This window comes from Pinus tabuliformis, chromosome 9 (genome assembly GCF_031772625.1).
Source record: "Pinus tabuliformis cultivar Carrire ecotype Pingquan chromosome 9, CPIR1, whole genome shotgun sequence".
Classification (NCBI taxonomy): Eukaryota; Viridiplantae; Streptophyta; class Pinopsida; order Pinales; family Pinaceae; genus Pinus; species Pinus tabuliformis.
The window spans coordinates 545738514-545759646 of NC_142307.1; the positions used below are offsets into that span (position 1 = coordinate 545738514).

General features: G+C 37.7%; 1 protein-coding gene across 5 annotated transcripts in view; it reads left to right on the plus strand.

Annotated features, from left to right (window-relative positions):
- The window catches only part of LOC149149675 (P-loop containing nucleoside triphosphate hydrolases superfamily protein), a 358770-nt gene that overhangs the window by 159075 nt on the left and 178562 nt on the right, over positions 1-21133 (plus strand). For 4 of the 5 annotated variants that reach the window (XM_089445854.1, XM_089445858.1, XM_089445855.1 and 1 more), the window contains exons 8-12: positions 2324-2365; positions 2480-2599; positions 2901-2963; positions 3164-3329; positions 18316-18402. In XM_089445854.1, coding sequence (XP_089301980.1) covers positions 2324-2365; positions 2480-2599; positions 2901-2963; positions 3164-3329; positions 18316-18402 — 478 coding nt within the window. Of the gene's footprint in view, positions 1-2321; positions 2366-2479; positions 2600-2900; positions 2964-3163; positions 3330-18315; positions 18403-21133 lie in introns of all 5 variants that reach the window. The other variant, XM_089445859.1, reaches the window with a different exon arrangement.

A 21133-nucleotide genomic window follows, 5' to 3' on the forward strand; every position in this document is an offset into this window, starting at 1 on the left:
CGACGTGGTCTGACGACTGACTGGGAGTTGACGGTTGGAGTTTGATTGGTCGGTGGTCTGTCGGGCTACACGGTGGGGAAGGCGACAGATATGGCTGATTGTTGTCAGGTGGCAAGGTAGTGGTGGTGGAGGCTGAAGGCTAAGTGGCTGGGTGGAATGGTTTTTTTTTTAGGCAGCTTGAGGGCGGTGGCGTGTGATTGGGCTGCTATAATGATTGTGTACCGGCAGATTATAGCTGCTAACAAGGCCGATCTGTGACTATGGCGGATTCCCTTGCGGCAATGAACGAAGATTTACCGTCAGGGTGATTGAGGTATTATGTTGTCAGCAAATTTTTTACTTTTTTTTTTTATATATATATTTTTAATTTTAATTTTTTAAATGTTTATTTTATTCAACTTTTTATTTTTATTTTTCTAATATTCTCTCTTTTTTTATTTATTTATTATTATGGCCAAAGGCCTGATAGCGAAAATAGAGAAGAGGAGAAACTCCCAAATTCTGAGCAAAACACTTCAATTATACGGCAACAATGTTGATGGAATGTTGATGGCCAAAGGCCTAGATTGGAGAACGAGCCTCTTGTGCAGCAGTTGAGCTTGCCAGAGGATCAAACGACTTTGATACCAAATGAAGCGAACAAAGTTCGTTCTTCACGTTAAATACTCCAGAAGACTTGGAATATGTAGATCTCCATTTAGATACAAGAATATATATTAATATGTAAGAATAAGAATGATGATACAATTGAGAGTGAGGGGCTTGCTTATATACCAAGCAGGTGTCCCTTTATGAACAATCATGTCTCCTTAGACATGCCCCTTTGTTTAACTAATCATTACTTATTTACATATTATTATGTTTATTATTTATTATCTATATTTATTACTTTTTACATAATTATATTCATAACATGGGCACTTATCTGTTGTAATGTGTGATTGATCCTAAGTTGCAGGAAACGCAGGTACAACCACAGGGTCCGTTTCCGTACGGAAACGAAACGGAAACGCGTTTCCGCGTACCGTACGGCCTGGAAACGCGTTTCCGGCCGTACGGCCACGTTTCCCGAAACGGAAACTTGGCCGTATGGCCGGAAACGCGTTTCCAAGCCGTACGTGCCACGTTTCCCCAAAAAATTTTTTTTTTTTTTTTTTTTTTTTAATTTGTTTTAAATTTTTTTTAGGGTTTCCAGGTAGTAAATGTGATGTAAATTTAATCTTAATGTTTAAATGTTTATGTAAGTAAATGTATCATTCATGCTTTATGATTGCACATATATATAATAATAATTTTTAAATATTTTTAATATATATATATATATATTATTATATATATTCGCGTTTCCCCGTTTCCAAAATTTGGGGAGGTCACGTTTCGTTTCGCTTCCCCGTTTCGTTTCGCTTCCGCGTTTCCCTGTTTCGTGCAACTTAGGATTGATCTCTCCGATTTTATTTCCGCTGCATATCAATTTCTAGAAGTTAAAATACTAGTGAATTTATTGTTCAACAATTCAGAATTTATTTAGATGATAAAATAAATTTCTGGTAATAAATAGTTTTTGCAAGAAAATAATCTGGTCTAGTAGTAGGAGATTTAATAAAGGAGGTCCGTGTTGTTTCAAATATTTTGATATTGAGATCTAATGTGGGCATACATAGGACATTCTAAGGATGCTTTTCTAGCATTACAAAGTTGACAATTTTTTTCAACCCATGGTGTATAAGGAGTTTGTTCTTTTTTAACAATGTTGATTTTATTCTTTAAACTATCTATAACAGAAAGAAATGTTTGATCATCTAGATTCTGGTTATTTCTTCATGCTATGTGAATATAGTTTCTGTGATACAAATATATTACAAAGAGAATAAGTTACTGATTAACTTTTTGCAAGATCATATTTTTGTTTCGTTGTTTTGAGAAACACTTATACAATCTCTTTGGCTATGCTGCCATGATATAAAGTGTGTATTTATGCCATCAAAGTCACCTGGGATTGCAAGTGGCTTCATACACACCCACTTAAATGTTTTAAACCCAGGCTTCCACCTTAATACACACCCAATTACCTTGCTGCTTGTCACTAGACAACACTTCTGTGGGCATGTCAATCATACTTGAGCTATTCTTTCTGCAGAACTTGATCTGATTTGTCATATATAGATTGTTCATAAGATTTTATTAGAATACTAATATAACTATTTAATTTTTTAACTTAGTATTATAGCTTTAGAGTTTCATTGTTTGCCTTTTGCCATTCAACTTTAAATTTCTAACCCTTTCCATATAAAAATGATAAAAAAGCTGTGCACTTTGGTTGCAGCTTGCAGCAAAGAACGAGAAGGACCTGAGGGCACAAATACGGGCATGTCCTAGCTATTCTTATTTTCTGTTACTGATGTATCTGTTTGCTTTTGAAATAGAAACATGATTGTGTAATTTTACAAACAGAAGTTCCCCATATATGTTGTAAATGTAGACTAAAGAGGGAATCGAGGAGAAGCCAGAAGAAGCAGCAGCCCAAAAAAAGAGAGAAGAAGCTGCAAATGTATATGATACATTTGATATGCGTGTAGATCGTCACTGGTCAGAGAAAAGGGTAGGTACTTGATTCCGCAGTCATGCCATGATATATAGTTCTTTTAGAGGTGTAACACTTCCTATATTATGTAATTTGCAATGTCTTTCAGTTAGGAAACTTATGCTTGTTCATTGAATTCTTCCATGCCCTTTATATTTTCATTCCAATAACAATGGAATAATAAAGATAAGAATTCTGTGAGCATGGTTGATTTGATACTGGCTGGACATATATTGTTAGATGTACATTAAGACCTAATTAATCATAGAAGTCTCCTTTTTCTTTGTCGTCTAATCTTTGTGCTGAAACTATTATTCAGCTGGAAGAAATGACAGAGAGAGATTGGCGGATTTTTCGAGAAGATTTCAACATCTCTTACAAGGCAAATTGATCACTCACATTCTTTATAGTTGGTGACAGTTAATTCTGTTTAAGTATTTACTTACAAAAACTTTACTAGTGGGAAGTAGAAAGAGATCAAGGATTGTTTTGGGTTTAAATGAGTTAGGTACAGGTTATGAATAGAGATTATGCCAATATTATCATCTGGTATATTTAAATGGGCTTTTGAACATTGTTTAGGGCTCACGAATTCCACGGCCTATGCGCCATTGGGAAGAAGGAAATCTTACCTCGGAACTATTGAAAGCTGTGTCTAAAGCTGGTTATAAAAAACCATCTCCTATCCAAATGGCTGCTATTCCTCTTGGCCTTCAGCAGAGGGATGTCATTGGTATTGCAGAAACAGGTAATTTGTTATCTCTGTATTAAATCATTAAGTTAATTGGTGTTTCTGCTTAAATTTAAATAACAAACAAGATAAGTGCTGCAGATTACAATTTTATTGTTTCTCGATTACAAGTAAATATCAGTGATGGTACCCAGGGCAAACTCTAAATCTTCATGGCAGAGAACTAGGTCAACAACATATCAATAGATCAGATATAGCTCATCAACAATTGGCTTATTAAGAGCAAACATGTCACAATGTGGAATTTGTACTTGGGTGGGAAGGATAACAACTTTTATTCAACCACTTGAGCTACACCCAATTGATGTACTTATGTGCATACATACATACATACATCTACTTATCTATTTATCTATATCAATGTTGCACGGAGTGGGAGAGTTATTCGCCAAAAAACCTTGGGAATTGAGTGTCCTAGGATCGCTTGATATGTATGTATGTATGTATATTATATTGCATTTATGTTAAAAAAACATGTAGAATGCCAAATTAGTTGTAGAATGTATGAAAACATGCATTTTTGTACATTAATGAAGGTAGACATGGTATCCACGATACCTTGATGATTAATCATTCGAGCATCGACCATATATATTCTAGCAACTACAAACAAGCATACAAATTTTTAGGCCATATGAAATAGGTTATCCAACAACTGTTCAGTGTTAATATTGACATGAGTCACGATCACATAGTTATGCTTACAAAATAGGGCATCTACACATTGAAGTATGAATACTGAAAGGTCCAAAACAATAAATTGAGCTAATTGCTAAATACTATGAATCTATCAGCTATGACATATAAAGTAGGGCAAAAGGAATCTATCTACTATTCCTTCCTCTTTGAACCCCCATGATTACTGCGGGGGCCTCCACATGGTCGTAGTGGTGATGACATAGGGAAAATTTGTGTAGAAGATGTAGGCGAAACTGAGGATGAAGCCCCTAGTGTTGTGGCTGGAGTCCTCTGCACGAGGACCATGGTAGTGGATGGGGGTGGCATCTCAACATGAGCATCATTATCCGTAAGAGCATTCTCTGATTGCATCCGTCCATACCTACTGCTCAGATGCGTCTTCGAAATTGGAAGGTTTAGCTTCAATCTACTCGCTCATAAGAGTCATGTAACTGGAAAATCTCTGTAGCGGTTTTCTCACCTTGACTGGAGTCCTAGGAGTATCCACATGCTCTTGAGCTTCCCTTAAGGTAAACTTCCATTTTGGCATCATCTTCTTGGAAGTCTCGACCTAGGTAAATGGAGCATCTTGCTCCAATTCATGCTCATGCTACTCGTTTTGCGCACAAGTCTGGTGTCTTGCAATCTATAATGGTTGTCTCCCTTCTTCCTTTGGTTCTTCTTGTTCTTTAACCTTTGCTACAACTTACACCGAGGCATGAGACTTTTTGAAATCCTCGCCCTCCTCAAATATCACATCCCTCTGCACCACTGTTTCACCGAGTGTAGGAACGTAGACTCTATAATCCTTTGAGGTCTCGCTATATCCAACCTAGATACCGTTCTTTGCAGTATCCTCAAGCTTCATCTTCTTCTCTGATGGAACATGGCAATAAACTAAGCAACCAAAAATGCGAAGATTCCCAACCTCTGGTTTCTTCCCTGTGAATGCCACTTCAGGGGTCATCTTCCCCAACACCTTGTGTGGACTCCTGTTTTGCAAATAAACTGTCGTGTTACACACTTCTGCCCATAAGAACATAGGCAAATCCTGATAATGCAACTTTGCTTTGGCTACTCCAATATGGCTTTGTTCTTCCTCTTCGATACTACATTATGCTGAGGGTTATATGGAACTATCAGTTCCCTCTTAATTTTAGAATCTGCACAAAACTCCTTGAAGGCATTTGAGTTATGCTCGCTTCCAGTGTTAGATGTAAGAACCTTGACCTTTTTTTCCGTCTAGTTCTTCACAAGAGCTTTAAACGCTTGGAATCAAATGAAGACCTCATCCTTGGTCTTCATAAAATAGATCTAGACGTCCTTGGAATGGTCATTTATGAAGGTCATGTGGTAGCTGAACCCTCCAATCGACACGACTGATATGGGCCCACATACATCTAATGGATCGAGTCCAAGATCCCCCTCGACTTGCTGTCACTATTGGGAAACATGGTCTTGGTGTACTTTCCCATGGCACCTCTTGCATACTTGATGCTGATCTGTATTGAAATCAGGGAGCTCGATCACAACCTCTCTATGCACTTTGAGTGCTCCATGGTGCAAGTGTGCCATTCTCTTGTGCCACAACTCCACCAAGTCATAGTTGTTGCTACTGTTGCTACTCAGTACTCACCAACACTTTGGCTATCTTGAATTGAAGTTTGTACAACTTGTTCCTTCTCACTCCAAGCATCTTTGTTGTGTTGAAGCTGGAACCCTTGGGATAAATATACAACTTTCCATCTAAGAAAATCTCCATATAACCCTTGTTCTCCAAGGATGAAATAGAAATTAGATTTTTCGTCAAACCTGGAACATACAACACATCCTGCACAAATAGAGGCTTCCTGGACTTCGTTTGAAACTTAACAGTTCCATTGCCTGTTGGTCTATACTTGGCATTGTCACCAAGCTCAATGTGGAAGACCAAACTGTGCTCCTTCAGACTGGTAAAGTAGTCTCGCACTCCAGTGATGTGACATGAAGCGACATTGTCAATGTACCACATGCTGGTGGACACTCATCCTCAAATCTCACTGCAAACTCATCCATGTCAGTTGTAGCAACTACCTACTTCTTTTGTTTGTCTTTTTTTTGTTAGGGCATTGGCTAGCATAATGCCCTAGCTGGTGGCAAGCAAAGCATTTCACTTTGCTAGCATCAAACATCTTTTTATTGCCCTTCGAGGTAGCTCCTTCAGTGGAGCCTTTCATGGCTTTTCCCTTGTCTTTAGAGGTTAGGGCTAGGTTCTCTTCCTCCTCACCCTTCTTCATCTGGTCTCCACGCTGAGACCCTGTGAAATCATCCCACAACGATTCCTAGGTGGGAAGATGCTCTCATCCCCGATGCATTTTACAAATACATCCCACTGCTTTGTAAAGCCATTCAAGGCTTTATGCACCAATTCAGAATCAGGAACTATCTCCCCACCAATTGCCATCTCATCAAACAACTGTGTGAGTCTAGTAAGGTAGGAAGCCACATTCTATTCCTTGGATATCTTGGTGCCATAAAGCTTGCCCCTTAGCACCATCTTTTGGTTCTGGTTGTCACTTTGGTACAGTTTGATGAGTGCATCCCACATCTCTTTGGCAGTCTTTTTCTCAAACAAATGGGTAATCAAGTGTTCTTTGACCTTGTCCAAGATGATCCTCTGTGCCCTTGCTTCTTTCACCTCATAGAGATCTTGGGCAACAGGATTTGACATTGGCACAACCACTGTGGAGTAAGCAAAGCACCACAACTTGCTCTCCTTGAGAACAACTATGATCTGGACTTTCCAATGAGGATAGTTTGAGACTTCTTCTAACCTGTCTTCATACGTGACATTGGTTGCCATGGTAAGTCAAACCCTTGAATAACTATTTGCTGAAAACCTTAGAAAGACAATGAACCCCTTTGAGTTTGGACCTATGAAACGCTTGAATTTCTTTCAGAGGCTTTGTTTTGATACACTGTTAGTTTTTCTAAGCTAAGCCAAACGATTAATGTGCCAGTAAATTTTTATAGCCAGAAATTTATTTTTACTGAAAAGCCAGGAAAAAGTTTAAATCTAAAATCAACTTACAATTATCACCACTGAGCTTTTAACAAATTATGCACAACAGAAACAAGAAATCCAAGCACATAAAATTTTACATAACTTTGACTTTGGAAAACCCCAATGTGGAGACCAACCAACAAAGAGGGATTTTATTAGTCAGCTTCAGAGAATAAATGAAGAAAATATTACAGTGGCAGTTACAGAGAATTAACAGCTAAGAACAACCCTTGAAAACAACCCCTCTTCTTTGTACAATACGACCCAACAAATGACCTCTCTCTCTCTAGCGTATGGCCCCTTTTTCTTCATCGTACTCGGCCCAGGACACGACCTCTCCTCTAGTAGAGAACTTAGCCCTAAAGACTCGACTTCTCTCTCCTGCGAACTCAGCTTGGGCACGGTCCCTCTCTTAAACAAATGATGGCATGAATACAATCTCTCTCTCTGCGAACTGAATCCCTTCTCCTCTGCTGCTCGACCCTCCTTTATGCCACCCAAATTGGCCCTCTTCTCTCCCACTCAATGTGATCTCCAGATTGCACCCTTCACCCACTTAGTTCGATTATTTATAATTACTCATAACCAGTCAATATCAATATCTTATCACTTTCTTTTGATCTAGTCAATAAAGAAATATTAATTTCCAAAGTTATAATCTTTAGAAATCTTAGTTATAAAGCCAATAATAACTAATTAAATTTATTATCATGCTTTTCCTAAGTTTAAACTTAGAAAAAAACTGTTGAAACAAGTAATTATTAAAGTATCTTTTGCATACTTGGACACAAGGCCTATGTAGAGACACCTGTTCAAGCTACAATTTTAATGTTTTTGTTGAAAATAAACCTAAGTCACCTGACACGGGGATTCGGGACACGTAGGATTCGAGATTCGTGGTGTTGGATTCGGACACGCTGACCCCCCGGAACAGGACACGTTAGGACACGTTATATATTATTTTATTAAATATATATATTTAAAAAATATACATATATATTAAAAATTAGATATTATCATATTTCTTACACAAATTTTAATTAATGATACAAATTTATTGATTTCAAACATAGATCTTCATCTATAGCTATTAGCATGCATAGTACATACAAAATTCAAATAAATGTCAGTGGTACTGGTCACATAAATGATAAATCTATTAAAAATTTAAATCATGATTCATAATTCATAACTGAAAGACAACTTACAACTACAAGATAGTAAGATAAACACACTGACAACTGTAGTTTTCTCATTAAGTCATCAAATCAAAATGTGTTACATAGGTAGTGTTGGTGCAATGCCAATGGCAAATAGAAATAGAAAATATAAAACAACTACAGGTATACAAGCCTCAAGGCATCAATCAGCATCAGAATCAGCATCACTGTCCCCATCATCATGGTCCCCACTGCTCTCCTCTACATCCTCCTACTCCGCTGTATCCATAGTCACCTCTGCATCTGCTGGTATGGAGGTTGACCCCTCTAAGTCATCAAATCTAACAGGCTCTAGCACTGGATCATTGAGATCCATGTTGGCCAATGCCAACTCAACAGTGGTGTCCAGACCCATATCATCAAGAACAATGTTACTTGGGAGTGGGAGCGAAAGTGGGGAGCGGGAGCGAGAGTGACATATTCAGAAGCTCTTGGTTTGGTGCTCTTGATTAAATACGAGTTCCATACCCTAATACATGACAATTCAATGGAAACATTGCAATCCCCCAATCCTAAAATCCTGAAAAACTGATAAGTCTGCTGGATTTTGAATGAAATCTAAAATTCTACTTTCTCCATATGAAATCCAATGAGGCCGGAACCACTCTCAAACATCCTGAGTCATTTCATGGTAATGTTAAAAATTTAAGTAAAAGGATGAAAATGAAGATGAAGGAGAATGTCACTTTTACTTTAAGAATTTAACATTACCATGAATAGCATATCAATACTAGGGCCTAGACTTGATCATGAAGCTGCCAAAATGCTTTACTCCTTGCTCCAACAGCACAAATCACTTGCCAACAGCACAAATCACTTGCCAAATGACAATTTTAATGAGCAAACACGCCTTTTTCATTCCTGCGCTGGGCTTAGCGAGTCCTGGAAACCGGACACGTGTCCTAAAATCGCGACACGCTTTTGAAAATCGCGACATGCCCTCGGACACGACGTGTCCTGTGATTTGGACATGAATCTGGACCGAATCGTGTCGGATTCGCCGGATTCGGGATTCGCAGGGGGTTTAGGACGAATCCGGTGACTTAGAAATAAACACTAATTTAGCCTAGAACAAATAAAATTGAAAAAAATATTTAGGCTTTTAAAGGATTGGCACAAGATAAGACTAGTGCCTTTTTCAATCTAGGGCTAATGGAGTCTAGGAATAAAAATATTTGGAAGAAAAGAGATGGATGTGGATTCAAAGAATGACAATGAATCCACTAATTGGATGTGGGTTCTGTTATCGCACAGAATGTCTGGGCACCGCGACAACAACTGAGATCGGGGGCTGTCACCCTGATCCCCAATCTCTCCGTTTAAGTTGTCTCCCTACAACAGGCTAAGGGGCGTAGACCCTATGGAAAAAAGGAATGAAGAAGAACTAGTTGGGAACCAACCAGTTCGGGAGACACAGTGAAGCGATCAAGTACTTGATTAAGATTTAGCAAGACTTATGGGATTTGATTAGATTTTAAACGATTGATACCAATACCTATGGAGTCAACGATCTTGTTAGGGAAATGAAGACCAAGTAATCAATTAGCAACTGCTGCTTAGATGAATGACTATCTTATATGAAATGCAGACCCTAAAACTAATGTGAGATGCAAGAATCTTGGTTAATTTTAGTTAAATGCCTATCTAAGTTTTAACCCTTCGATCCTTTTTATATTGAGCCTGATTTCGTAATAATTGGTAGAAAGAAGATAAGGTGAAGCACACTAAGGTGTGATTAACGATACCTCTCCTGAAAATCTAACATTCCTGGTGCCTGCGGCACTGCAGAGTGCTGTGGCTCTGATGACTGCAAGGTCACCATTTTAAGTACTATTAAAAGCAGGCTACTCAAGCAAAGATGGATGGATACCTATCTCTCTATCGACCAAGCTTATGCTTGGAAGTAAATTTTATTTATGCAAAACTAACTTATATGCAAATGCACCAGATGATGAGAAGATGAGATGAAGTTAGATTCAAGGATGAAAAGATGCTTATGTCGCAGAAACTTCCAATACCCAAATGAAATGTTCGCTTTATTAAATGAAGACTCAAAATTAAACCCCTGAAGATATTACGATTAGAACACAAGCTTATTTCAAATCTTTCTGATACAATTATAGCTCAAAGAGAACAAAAGCTTCTTTGCAATTAATATCAACAAATGCTCAAAAAATACTCAGTTTACGAAACAAGGGATATGCATTTTATCACAATTCTATGACAGAGTACTTAATTTTCAGAAATTAATTTTTAGGACAACAGTAAGAAAAACTTTATGACAACAACAATATGACAATGAAAACAGTAAGCTATCAATGATATCTTTATGCCAAAAATTTACTGAAATTTTTCCAAACTTGCTCACATGAATTATTAAAAAGTTTCAGCCTATTATGATGTGATTTCCGGAATTATATCAGATCTGATATACTTTTTACAGCCAACAATTAAAACATGAAATAAGCCTAATGATGAATGCCCAACTCAAGAAATTAATTCCTTAATGTATTAGACAACTTAGGAATTGATTTTATGCTAACCCACATGAAATTTTTCCACTTTTCTATTTCAGACTTCAGAAATAAAATTATTCAGAGATAACAGTGACCCAAAATGTAGATCTAGGCCAAATTCTTAATACACATCAAGCATAAATGACTTATTAATGTATTTAGCAATTTTTTAGTTGATTACAAACCACTTAGATGTGTTTTTCACCACTATTAGAAAGTTACATGATTGCTGTAGCAAACAATGAAGAAAAAGATGGTTTAGAGACCAAACCCTTAGACCCTAGGCCTTGAAGATCACGTGCCCAAGTTGCCAAAAAAACTTCAATACCTGAAACACAAATTTTTACTAAATTTTCTGCAAAAACCCACCAATGATTAGCTTCAGAAAATCAAATATTCAAATTAGAAATGGAGCAAGGGAATCTAGGGCCAATGAGAGCTAGCACTAGGCCCAATAGAATTACCATTGGGCTAGGAGAAGGCAGATCTGGGCTTAGGAGCCCCAAAACTTGAAACCCTTGTTCTGGAAAAAATTATTTTGCTTCAGATCTTCAGATTTATTGCAAAATCTTTAATGGATGACCTTGTAAAAAGATTTAGGATAAGATATTGCCCTCCAGGGCCTAGATCTGTCTCAAAACCCCCATATCTACTTGAAAAATCTTAGATCTGAAGATTTACTTGGCTGATTTCTCAGATCTATTCCTGCAAACAATCTTTGAGCCTAGATCTTGCCCTCCAGGGTCTAGATCTAGCTCAGGTTTGAATATTTTCTTGGCTGATTTCTCAGATCTATTTCTGCACAAGTGGAAAGAGAAAAACCCAATACCCAATAATGTACAAAAATAGAGAAAATTCCCAAAAACCCAACTGTTAAAATTCAAAATTATGTTACAAAATTTCAGATCTACACAAGTAAATAACATATCTATACAAATAATTTACAGATCTATACAAATAATTTACAGATTTATCAGATCTGGGGAGTATGAGTCCAATTCTGCTCCCAGATATGATAATCTAAGGCTCTTAATAGCCAGATCTATCAAAATTTCCACAAAATATTTAAAAGATTTTGAAATTTTAGAGAGATACTATCTCAAAAACACCCTGCAGAAAAAAGATTATCATTAAATAAATACTGAGGCTTATATGAAGTAGGCTCTTCAGAAAATATGTGTTGAGAGTTGGCTGTCCAACCGAGAACTATCCCCAAACGCTCAGTGAGAACTTGAGAGATCTTCTGCAAACACTAGATCAACCATCAAATCAATTAGAGAAGTAGAACAACAATAAAATTCTGAAGAAATAGAGATACCTGCTACTTCGATCAAAATTAAAAATGTTTACCCTAGATCCAACAAACTGAATAAGGTACCTGTATTCAGATTATTCTAAGAGAGCTATTGATTGATAGTTTTCACATAATATTAAGCAGAAATTAAAACAATGTTACCATAAATTCATGAAGAGGAACACTACAGCATGTTGAAACCCCAAAGACTTTTACATTAATTCAAAAAGGTATACAAGAGAGCTTGAGAGCTTAGTACACGATCCAAAGATCGGATGATTTGATTGAAAAACAGCCTCCTATTTAAAGATAAATCCTCCAACGGCTAGTTCGAATGATCATCGTCAAAGCAATCTCGACTGTTGATGAGGATCAAAATTTCTTTTAATATCATCCGTCGAAATTTTAAATTATTGAGGAAACCCGAATTTTTCAATTAAATGCATTTAAATTAATTCAAAAATTAAATTTTTGAATTAATTTCCTCAAAATTTTGACTTTGACTTAACCCCAGGGACCAAAGATTTAAAATTTAGCAAAACAATCAATTTACCTTAGTCCTTCGACCTCTTAAAATTTAATTTTTAAGGACCAATGAATTTTGCCTTCAGAGAATTTAAATTTACCTAGGATCTAGAATTAATTAAATTTCTGACTTAGGATTTTAATTAATTTTGGTTAGAAAATTTAATTAATTAACCTATGAGGGAATAAATTATTTTTCTAATCCTCAAGACACTTTACATCATGATTTTTACATTTTTACATTTCAAGGCGGAAGACCCATTTGCAAAAGACCTTCACAGGCTACCCAGTTTTGTGACACAAAATATAATCTAGCAGATCAATTAATTTGTAAAAAATAACCTAACCAAATAGTTAGGATTATCCCCAAATCACTTTTACATAGACTCGATCCAGAACACTAGGACTCCCCTAAGATCCCAGTGAGAAAATCCATTCCGGCTTTGGGGTAAGGTTAAAGGAAAACTCTGCCGACCATCCGAGAATGGATCGATGAGACAAAAAACCTCCCGGAATGTGGATCGTCACCAAAAAAATAGGTTTACCTAGGTAATTACATACACGACACAGATTTGCTGAGATTATTTACATTATACACATGCAGACTGGGTTTACATTATAAGATGATGATCAAGCTGATGATGATAGTTGGACGACACGAACACATCGATGAGGCACTATCCCTTTTGCGAAAAAAAGGGGGGTGTATTGTTATGGGTCGTTGACACGTAGTGGTCAACAGGTTCAAAGAAAGACAATGAATCCACTAATTTGTCTCCCTTGATTTCTTTGAATCCTCATCTCTCTCTTTTCTTCCAAGGAGTTTTACTCTTAGATTTGACTATCCATATATTGAGAAATATAGTGAATCCTATTTGTGCCCCTCCTAGATAGTGAAAGAAAGACCCTAGGGAAGGTCACAATGGACTAGGGACAAGTGATAACCACCAAGGTGAAGTGAGGGAACAAGTATACAATCCTTAGTGGTCTACCATTCATTTCAACCTGTGATCCATACTAGAATGCTTTTAAACATTAAATCAAAGCACTTGAATACAAAAATGGTTAATGCACCCCACAATAGATGACCCACCTTTATTGGATGAGTCAGCTAGATGAATTAATGCACTTACCCGAGAGCAGATGAGGAGCATCTGAAGCTGGCTATTTGTGGATCATGGTAGCACTGCTGGCTGGGAAATTGCATCATAGAAGACAAATTTTCTCCTAGACTTACCCATTCATGTGGGTAGGTAACAGACGCCATGCCAACACACTCACCAAGGTCAAACATCCACATGAGTTGAGCCATCCACATGTCCATGAAGCACCGTCAAGGAGCTGGGGGACATAGTGCTCTCCTAGCAATGTGAAATATTTTTGGAGTAACCCCAAAAGCTAACATCTCGCCCCACAGAAAATAAAGCCTAGTCCAAGCAAGAAGCGACCACCCCAATACATTCCTGACCTGTGGCATAATGCTGTCGTGGAAGGATAAAACTGTATCTAACTTGATCTAAAATTCTTGCTTACAAAGTTCCAGTTACCAAAAATATTATACCTACTTACCGAAAATAGTAACTCGCATCCAGAGCTCTGTTCAAAGAACCTACCAAGCCCCTCTAGATAATAATACCTGATAATAGGCAGTGTTGAAAATAGCAGCTGCCAAAAATAGCAACTGATGCATTAGGTTCTGTATGCAGCCGAAGTGTCCACAGGATGCTCTTGCTGCACTCTGAATGGTCCACAATAGTAATGCTCATAAAAAACTGGCGTGAACTTGATCAAAATGGAATTCCTCGAACTAAAGAAATATGAGAAACTCAAGTATCATTGTGCTAGTACTACTTTGATGAAGATGAAGAAGTGATCTCATATTCAAATTTCAACCCCATAATTCCATAAGGTGAAATCATGTGTGTTAACAGTGGCTCCAACATGGGAACAGTATCCACCAGCAGGACATTGTGAACCTCATGATCCCTTGAAGCTGTTGTTGAAGTTGAAAAAAAATCTGAACGTACCTGTAAATCCAATAAGTCAAGTTTCAGAGTGACATTATACTCGACTTAGATGCAATATCTGAGACTATTTATAACTTTATAAGACATCATGTGATATGTTGTGAAATTTTCAAATTTTCAATGTTCTCTAATAAGTCCCATGACTGCCTTCATAGAACTCTGACTCAACCTATTGTTCAAACTTCAAACTAAAAGACTTTTGATGTTATACCAATTGAACCCTTAATACTTGGAAGATGACTTTAATAAATCAGAGTATGATTTCTGTCTACGTTGTTTATGTATCAAACTTGAGATTTATCTCCAATGACAGTTGATGACTCAAGAAAATCAGACCCTGACCACCCTAAAGACAAACTCAAAGCGAAGGGAAAACTTCTGCTTACCTGTCTAGACCACTGTTTTACAAAACGGCCTGGTCAACTCGGAAACGGCCTGGTCAAACCGAGTCATTAAAAAAATTTACGACCAGGCCAAGTAACCGGCTAGGTTGGCCGAGTCAACAATGACCAGGCCTAGTCATCCAATGACCAGGCCGAGTCCGTCATGACCAGGCCGGGTCAATGAAAACCGGCTGGGCAGCGTAAATCATGTTTTTTTTCAGTGGATCATATTGCATGTTGTGAGTTGCAGCAATTTTATGACAGCAGTTCCTTCATTGAAATGCGTGAATTTCTGTGTGCATCCTGTTATACTCATTGAACTTTCCTTCCTAAAGCTTTTTATGGAAGTTATAGTTGCTTATAGGAGAATCCCAAGAAAGTTAAAAAGAATTACCAATTAAGATTTCAGTTCCTCTGGCATCAATGTTCTGTTCCTTTATGCAAGTCTTTGTTTTTTAATTTACAAATTACAGCTCAAATCTATGCCTGTTACAATCTGTTCTGTTTCAAACATCAAGCAATGAATGTTAGAATTTAGAACCCAGAGCTCTTTTTGCTGCATTAACAACAGATGTGGTAGAATGCTTTAGTTTTACAAAGGGTATCATCCAAGCTGAGTTTGCTGTCCATCATTTACATTTGGAGAGCATTTTTGGACTTGTTTTCTCCTTTCATCGGATCTGCACTTTGGAGGACTTTGCTTTTGGATGAGGTAGATAAGGAGATATCCTTATCTTGCTATTTCATTTTCCAATAAGATTGCCTTCCTAGACCTTTTTGGACGAAGATGACGTTGGTTCTTAGAGGCCACTTTGTTTGTTCATTCCATGGACATTTCTATAAAATGTCTCCCTCCTTCCATGTTTAGCTTTTCTTGGTTTCTGACTCTGATCCAGAGCTTGGTCGAGATGATCTTGGCTCCTCTGGCAGTAGCCAGTAGTACTAGTATTGGAGTCTGGTCAGCATCACAGTTTACTTTTGTTGTAGAGGCCATTTCTAGCCTCCTTGGTTATTTGTATTTTGTTTTGAGTCTTTCACTTTGATCATGTATGACAGTTGACTATGTAGCCATTGGGTACCATTTTGATATAATGGATTGGTTCATGAGCCTACTTTGATCATATGTTGTCTTCCATCTATATTATAATGCTATGTGTTTGGAAACATGAATGAAAATCTTTAAAATTATGTTTAAAATATTTAAAATTATGTTTTTTTATAAAAAAAATAAATATTTAATGTATTTTTTACAACGACCGAGTCATTGAAATCGACTAGGCCGAGTCATTACCGAATCCTGGTCGGAGTCGGAGTCGATCCTCGGCCTGGTCGGAGTCCTGGTCCTGGTTGTAAAACACTGGTCTAGACTAGTGTTCGACTAAAGGAAACAATAGTGTTTCAATTTGAAACATTAACCTCTTGTACCATATCCTGGCAATTCTATTTAAGGTTTAGATGAGAGCAAGTTGCAAGACTTGTAAAAAATGATAAGTTGCTTCTCAACTGCAATATTATTTAAACCTTAAAGCTTTGACAGGTACTCACAGTATAGAGTTCTACTAGGGCATGGATAACCGCCTACAAGCTAATAACCCCTTCTAGGAGTTTCATCAAACACTTAGCTAAACTCTGATTTCTGACTCCAATAAATATTCAGCAGTAATGTATTAAATTCCAACACATTCAACAACTATTTATAAGCAGAAATACAAATAACTAAGTCTGAAAATTATTTGCAGCGGAAATGAACAGCAAACAGTGACACCATTTGACACTATTTTTGGGCAATGCCCCTGGAAAAACTCCAAAGGAAAACCCAGTCACAAGAGGGAAATATTATTAATGAGCTCACAGAAAATTACAGTGAATTTTACAGCAGAAATTTCCAGCAATAAATTCCCTGTACTTATCTCACAAATGTGCCTCAAAATTCGTGCACTTTTCATCCTCGAAAAATATGCCGAACAGTTGTACAGCTTGCAGCCCCTTTTCTCGATTTCTCTGCAGATTTATATGTACCATCTGTACAATACTTTACAACCTTCACACAACAAAAACCAGCACCTCGAAATCTGTGCCTCATGCCTTGAATTTTGTTCCCATTAAATGCTGTATGGACCTGCAACAAATCCATATGGATCCTTACTGTATAGCCTTCTTTACCACTGTACTCTTGTTGGAATGTGTGCCAAGTCCTGAGAATTTGAGCCCTCTTTCAATTGCAATAAATGTTGGTAAGTTGCCTTGGGATTTGTGCCAATTTGCCCAGTCTCTCCTTCACAATTTTCTTCAGCTCTCCTTTTTCCTCTCTCATTAAAATGTTCAGTAATGAGTCAATGTGCGCCTCTTCGCTTCCCCCTTCTCCTTTTAGAAACACATTAATTACTAAAACCCTTCACCCTTGATCTCAATGGCCAAGATTAAATCTTGCCATCTCAAGATCAACGGTTGTGTCTTAATCTCTCTTTGAGATTACCTAAGTCACTCAACTTTATAAAGTCATTTTTAGAAAAAATCACTTTCTAACTTTATAAAATTACTCAAGTCACTCAAACTTTAGAAAATAACTTTTAGGAAAAAACCACTTTCTAACTTTATAAAAACACTCAAATCACTTTTAGTCATTAAATATAGAAAGCCACTTAGTGTATAGGAAGTGACATTTGCTCAGTCACTTCTGCAGTTTAGGCACCACCACTACAGAAGTACCCCTGAGGTACAATTTCTAACAATATCTAGTGGGGCATATCTAGTCAATACTCAACTTGGTTGTGCCATTGATCCAAGTGATGTGATCCCTCAAGATAGAGCCCAAAGGTGAGAAATAAGATTTTTTAACCGCTGCTCACTGAAATACATGTTACCAATCTATGTTCAGTGATGACGTCTCCAGAAAACTGTGATCATTTGAAGTGATATCTTCTTTCAAAGGACTCCAAGTGGACAAGAAATGCTGTTTCTGTCTCCAATATCACTCCTCTCTTTTCAGAACTAATGCGTACTAGCTCCAAGGGAAGAAACCTAAGTACTTGAAGAAAAAATTCTTGAAAACCCACAACACTAGCAATAGAGACTTTCTGCAATCTGCAGTAAAAAATAGACTTTTTCTTGTTTAAATCCCAAATCAGCAAGCATAAATCTCTGATTTGCGAGAATATATTTTAATCTACCCTTAAACTTCACAAATCTTGTGTAGTTCAGATATTTTGCAATTCATGCTTATTTTGAAGAAGAAATATGTAAAGGCAACTGTGCATCGTAGAAACTTGTCCTGAAATTGTATTTTCATTGTGGTAGGATCTGGAAAGACTGCAGCATTTGTATTGCCCATGTTGACTTACATATCAAGGCTGCCACCTATGACAGAGGAAAATGAAGCTGAAGGTAATTGCTCATCTATATCTTGCTCTGTGGTATTGACATATTAAACAATTTAAGAATGATTGAGTTTAGAATTTTGTTGTGTTTCAATCAATTCATAGTAGGAAACATATTTGGCTTCCTAGAGAACATCTAAATGCATGGTTCATTCTATTACAGCTTTTCTTGAATAGCTTAATTGTTTTTATTTCTAGTTTATCTACTGTAATGGATAGGGTTTGTATTAATAAGGTTGCAGTATTTTGTTTTTTTGGTTGTAAATGTTTTTCTGTAAATATAAGACGTATTTTGAAGAACAAGGCTGTGGCAATGCCAAGCAGCTGGAACAAAATACAAAAACTAGGCCAAGACCATGAGTTAAAAATGTAGAATGATCCAAGTTCTGTCAAAAAGGGCTAATCACCCCAGAAAACCCCTATTCTGTCTTTCCAAATACATTCTCTTACGTATTGCTGAACCAAACAGCCCACTAGAAAATGTATTGTAAACATATATAATAAAGAGGGGTACTAGATGCTTGACCTTTGTTGGGCTTGTTGTACCCAATGCTTCTTAGCAATTTTTTTCCTCTGGAGCCTTGCTCTTCTGTGCCTTGCAATCAATGGCTAAAGAAACAGTGCCTTGGTCAAGTCCCAGTTTGGGGGAGAGCAGTGGGTCCGTGGAAGCCCAGGAGGAATAAGTTGATGGAGAAAAGTCTTCAAGTGAACGAGAATTTATCACACTATTTGGGATGCCTAGATGAACCATTTCACACTCCTCTAACTGCTTCACTGAATTGATTTGAATAGAGGACTTCAGATTCCTAATATGTTGAGTTCCCAAAAATGCTTCACTTCTTTCTGCCAATGACTAAACTCTACATCATGCCTGGCTGTATCGATTGTACAATTATCTCTTGCTGGGCTATTTCCTGAATTTTCTATTTCAATTCTTCCTGCCATTGTTCCCATCAGATTCTTGTGTTGATAATTCCATGTTGGGCATCTCCGATGTGCTTCATACATTACTTGAGACCTTTTCTACATCCCCATAGTTTTAAAAACGGGCTGGTCTGACCCGGAAACCGCTCAAACCAGCCGGTTAGATAGGCCTATTGCTGAGGTAACAAACCAGTAGAAAAACCTGATTGGAGTTGGAGGGCCGGTTTGTACCAGTAATGGTTAGGTATCAAACTGGTACAAATTGGCCCTAACCTGCTGGTTCCAAACCGAACCAACCGGTTCCAACCCTAATTGATTTTGTTAGATTTCACATTTGTGGGGAGTCTGGGATCAACAGTGGCAGTTTTTCAGCCGCCCTTGGCTATAAAACCAACTCTCCCCCTCTTAAACCCTAAACCTAAACAAAAAACCTAACTAAATCCTCACAATGCTTCCAATGAATGGTAATGTTAAATTCTTAAAGTGAAAGGATGAAAATGAAAGATAAAGGAAATGTCACTTTTTTAACATTACCATGAATTGACACATGATGTTTGAGGGTGGTTCTGACCTCATTGGATTTCATATGGAGAAACTAGAATTTTAGATTTTACTCAAAATCCAACAGACTTAATAGTTTTTAGGATTTCAGGATTTGGGAGATTGCAATGTTTCCATTCGATTCTGTCATGTGTAAGTGTATGAGATTGGCATTTGATCAAGAGCATGAAGCCCTTTATGCACCTTGATGTTGGTGGTACTGATTGTTGAACTTTGTTGATGTTGGTGGTATTGGATGTTGAACTACTCTACCATGGCATTTAACAAAAATGTACCATTTACTCGGAGCAAAATAATTGGTTAGGCATGCTAAGATTTTTCTTACATATTATAAGGTTGAGGAGACGAACCCTTCACTCAAACCAAAATCATTGGTTTTTTTATTTTTTATTTTTATTTTTTATGTAAGGCTAATTCTATTAATAAAACCCAAAAATATGTACAAAGAGGCCCTGCCTCAACTGTTGTCACTGAAGTGCATAAAAAAAGTCTAAACTGCCCCAGATGTGGGGAAACCAGTTTGACATGGCAAAAGAACAAACATATAACCCGAGATTATAACCAGAAGAAAACCATACATAAGACCAATACCCATGTTTAAGGCAAAAACTAGAGTAGGAATCAGCACAACGCCACCTGATGCTACTTGCAAAATGACAACCCGTTTATCGTTCATATAAACAACAAAAAAAACACGTGAGTAGACCAAACCCGTCAGCAGCAGAGGTCTGAGTTGGCGCTGAGGCGGCCACAGATGCCATGTGGTGTCAATTGTTATCATCCTGGTCAGGTGGCTCCTCGACGATGAGGCAGGCGTACTGGTCCCAGTCTTCCGCCTCCTCCGCCACGTCGCCCTTCTTTACGCCACCTAGAGGCTCCCTTGCATGCTGGGTGCTGCTCGAACTGCTAGCAAAATCCGTCTTGATTGAAGCTCCTGCTAATCTGCCACCATCATGCTGAATGTCATCAGTTTGAACATCTTCACCATGCAGATGGCCATGACTAACCCCCCTGCAACCACGACCCACTCCCTGATTTCTCTCCTCCTGAGAAGGCGCTTCAGAATTTCTCGCCTGAGCACTATTATGCTCATTTTCTTCAGAGAAAACTATGGTCACATTGGCTGTAATGATGGGCATGTTCAGGCTACTCTGGAACCTGAACTGGGTCGAGTGAGGGATAGAGCTGGGATGCAAAGGAGAAATTGAAGTGTGGAGCCTGATGTCACTGTGCACAGCCATGGAGGCTTGCCC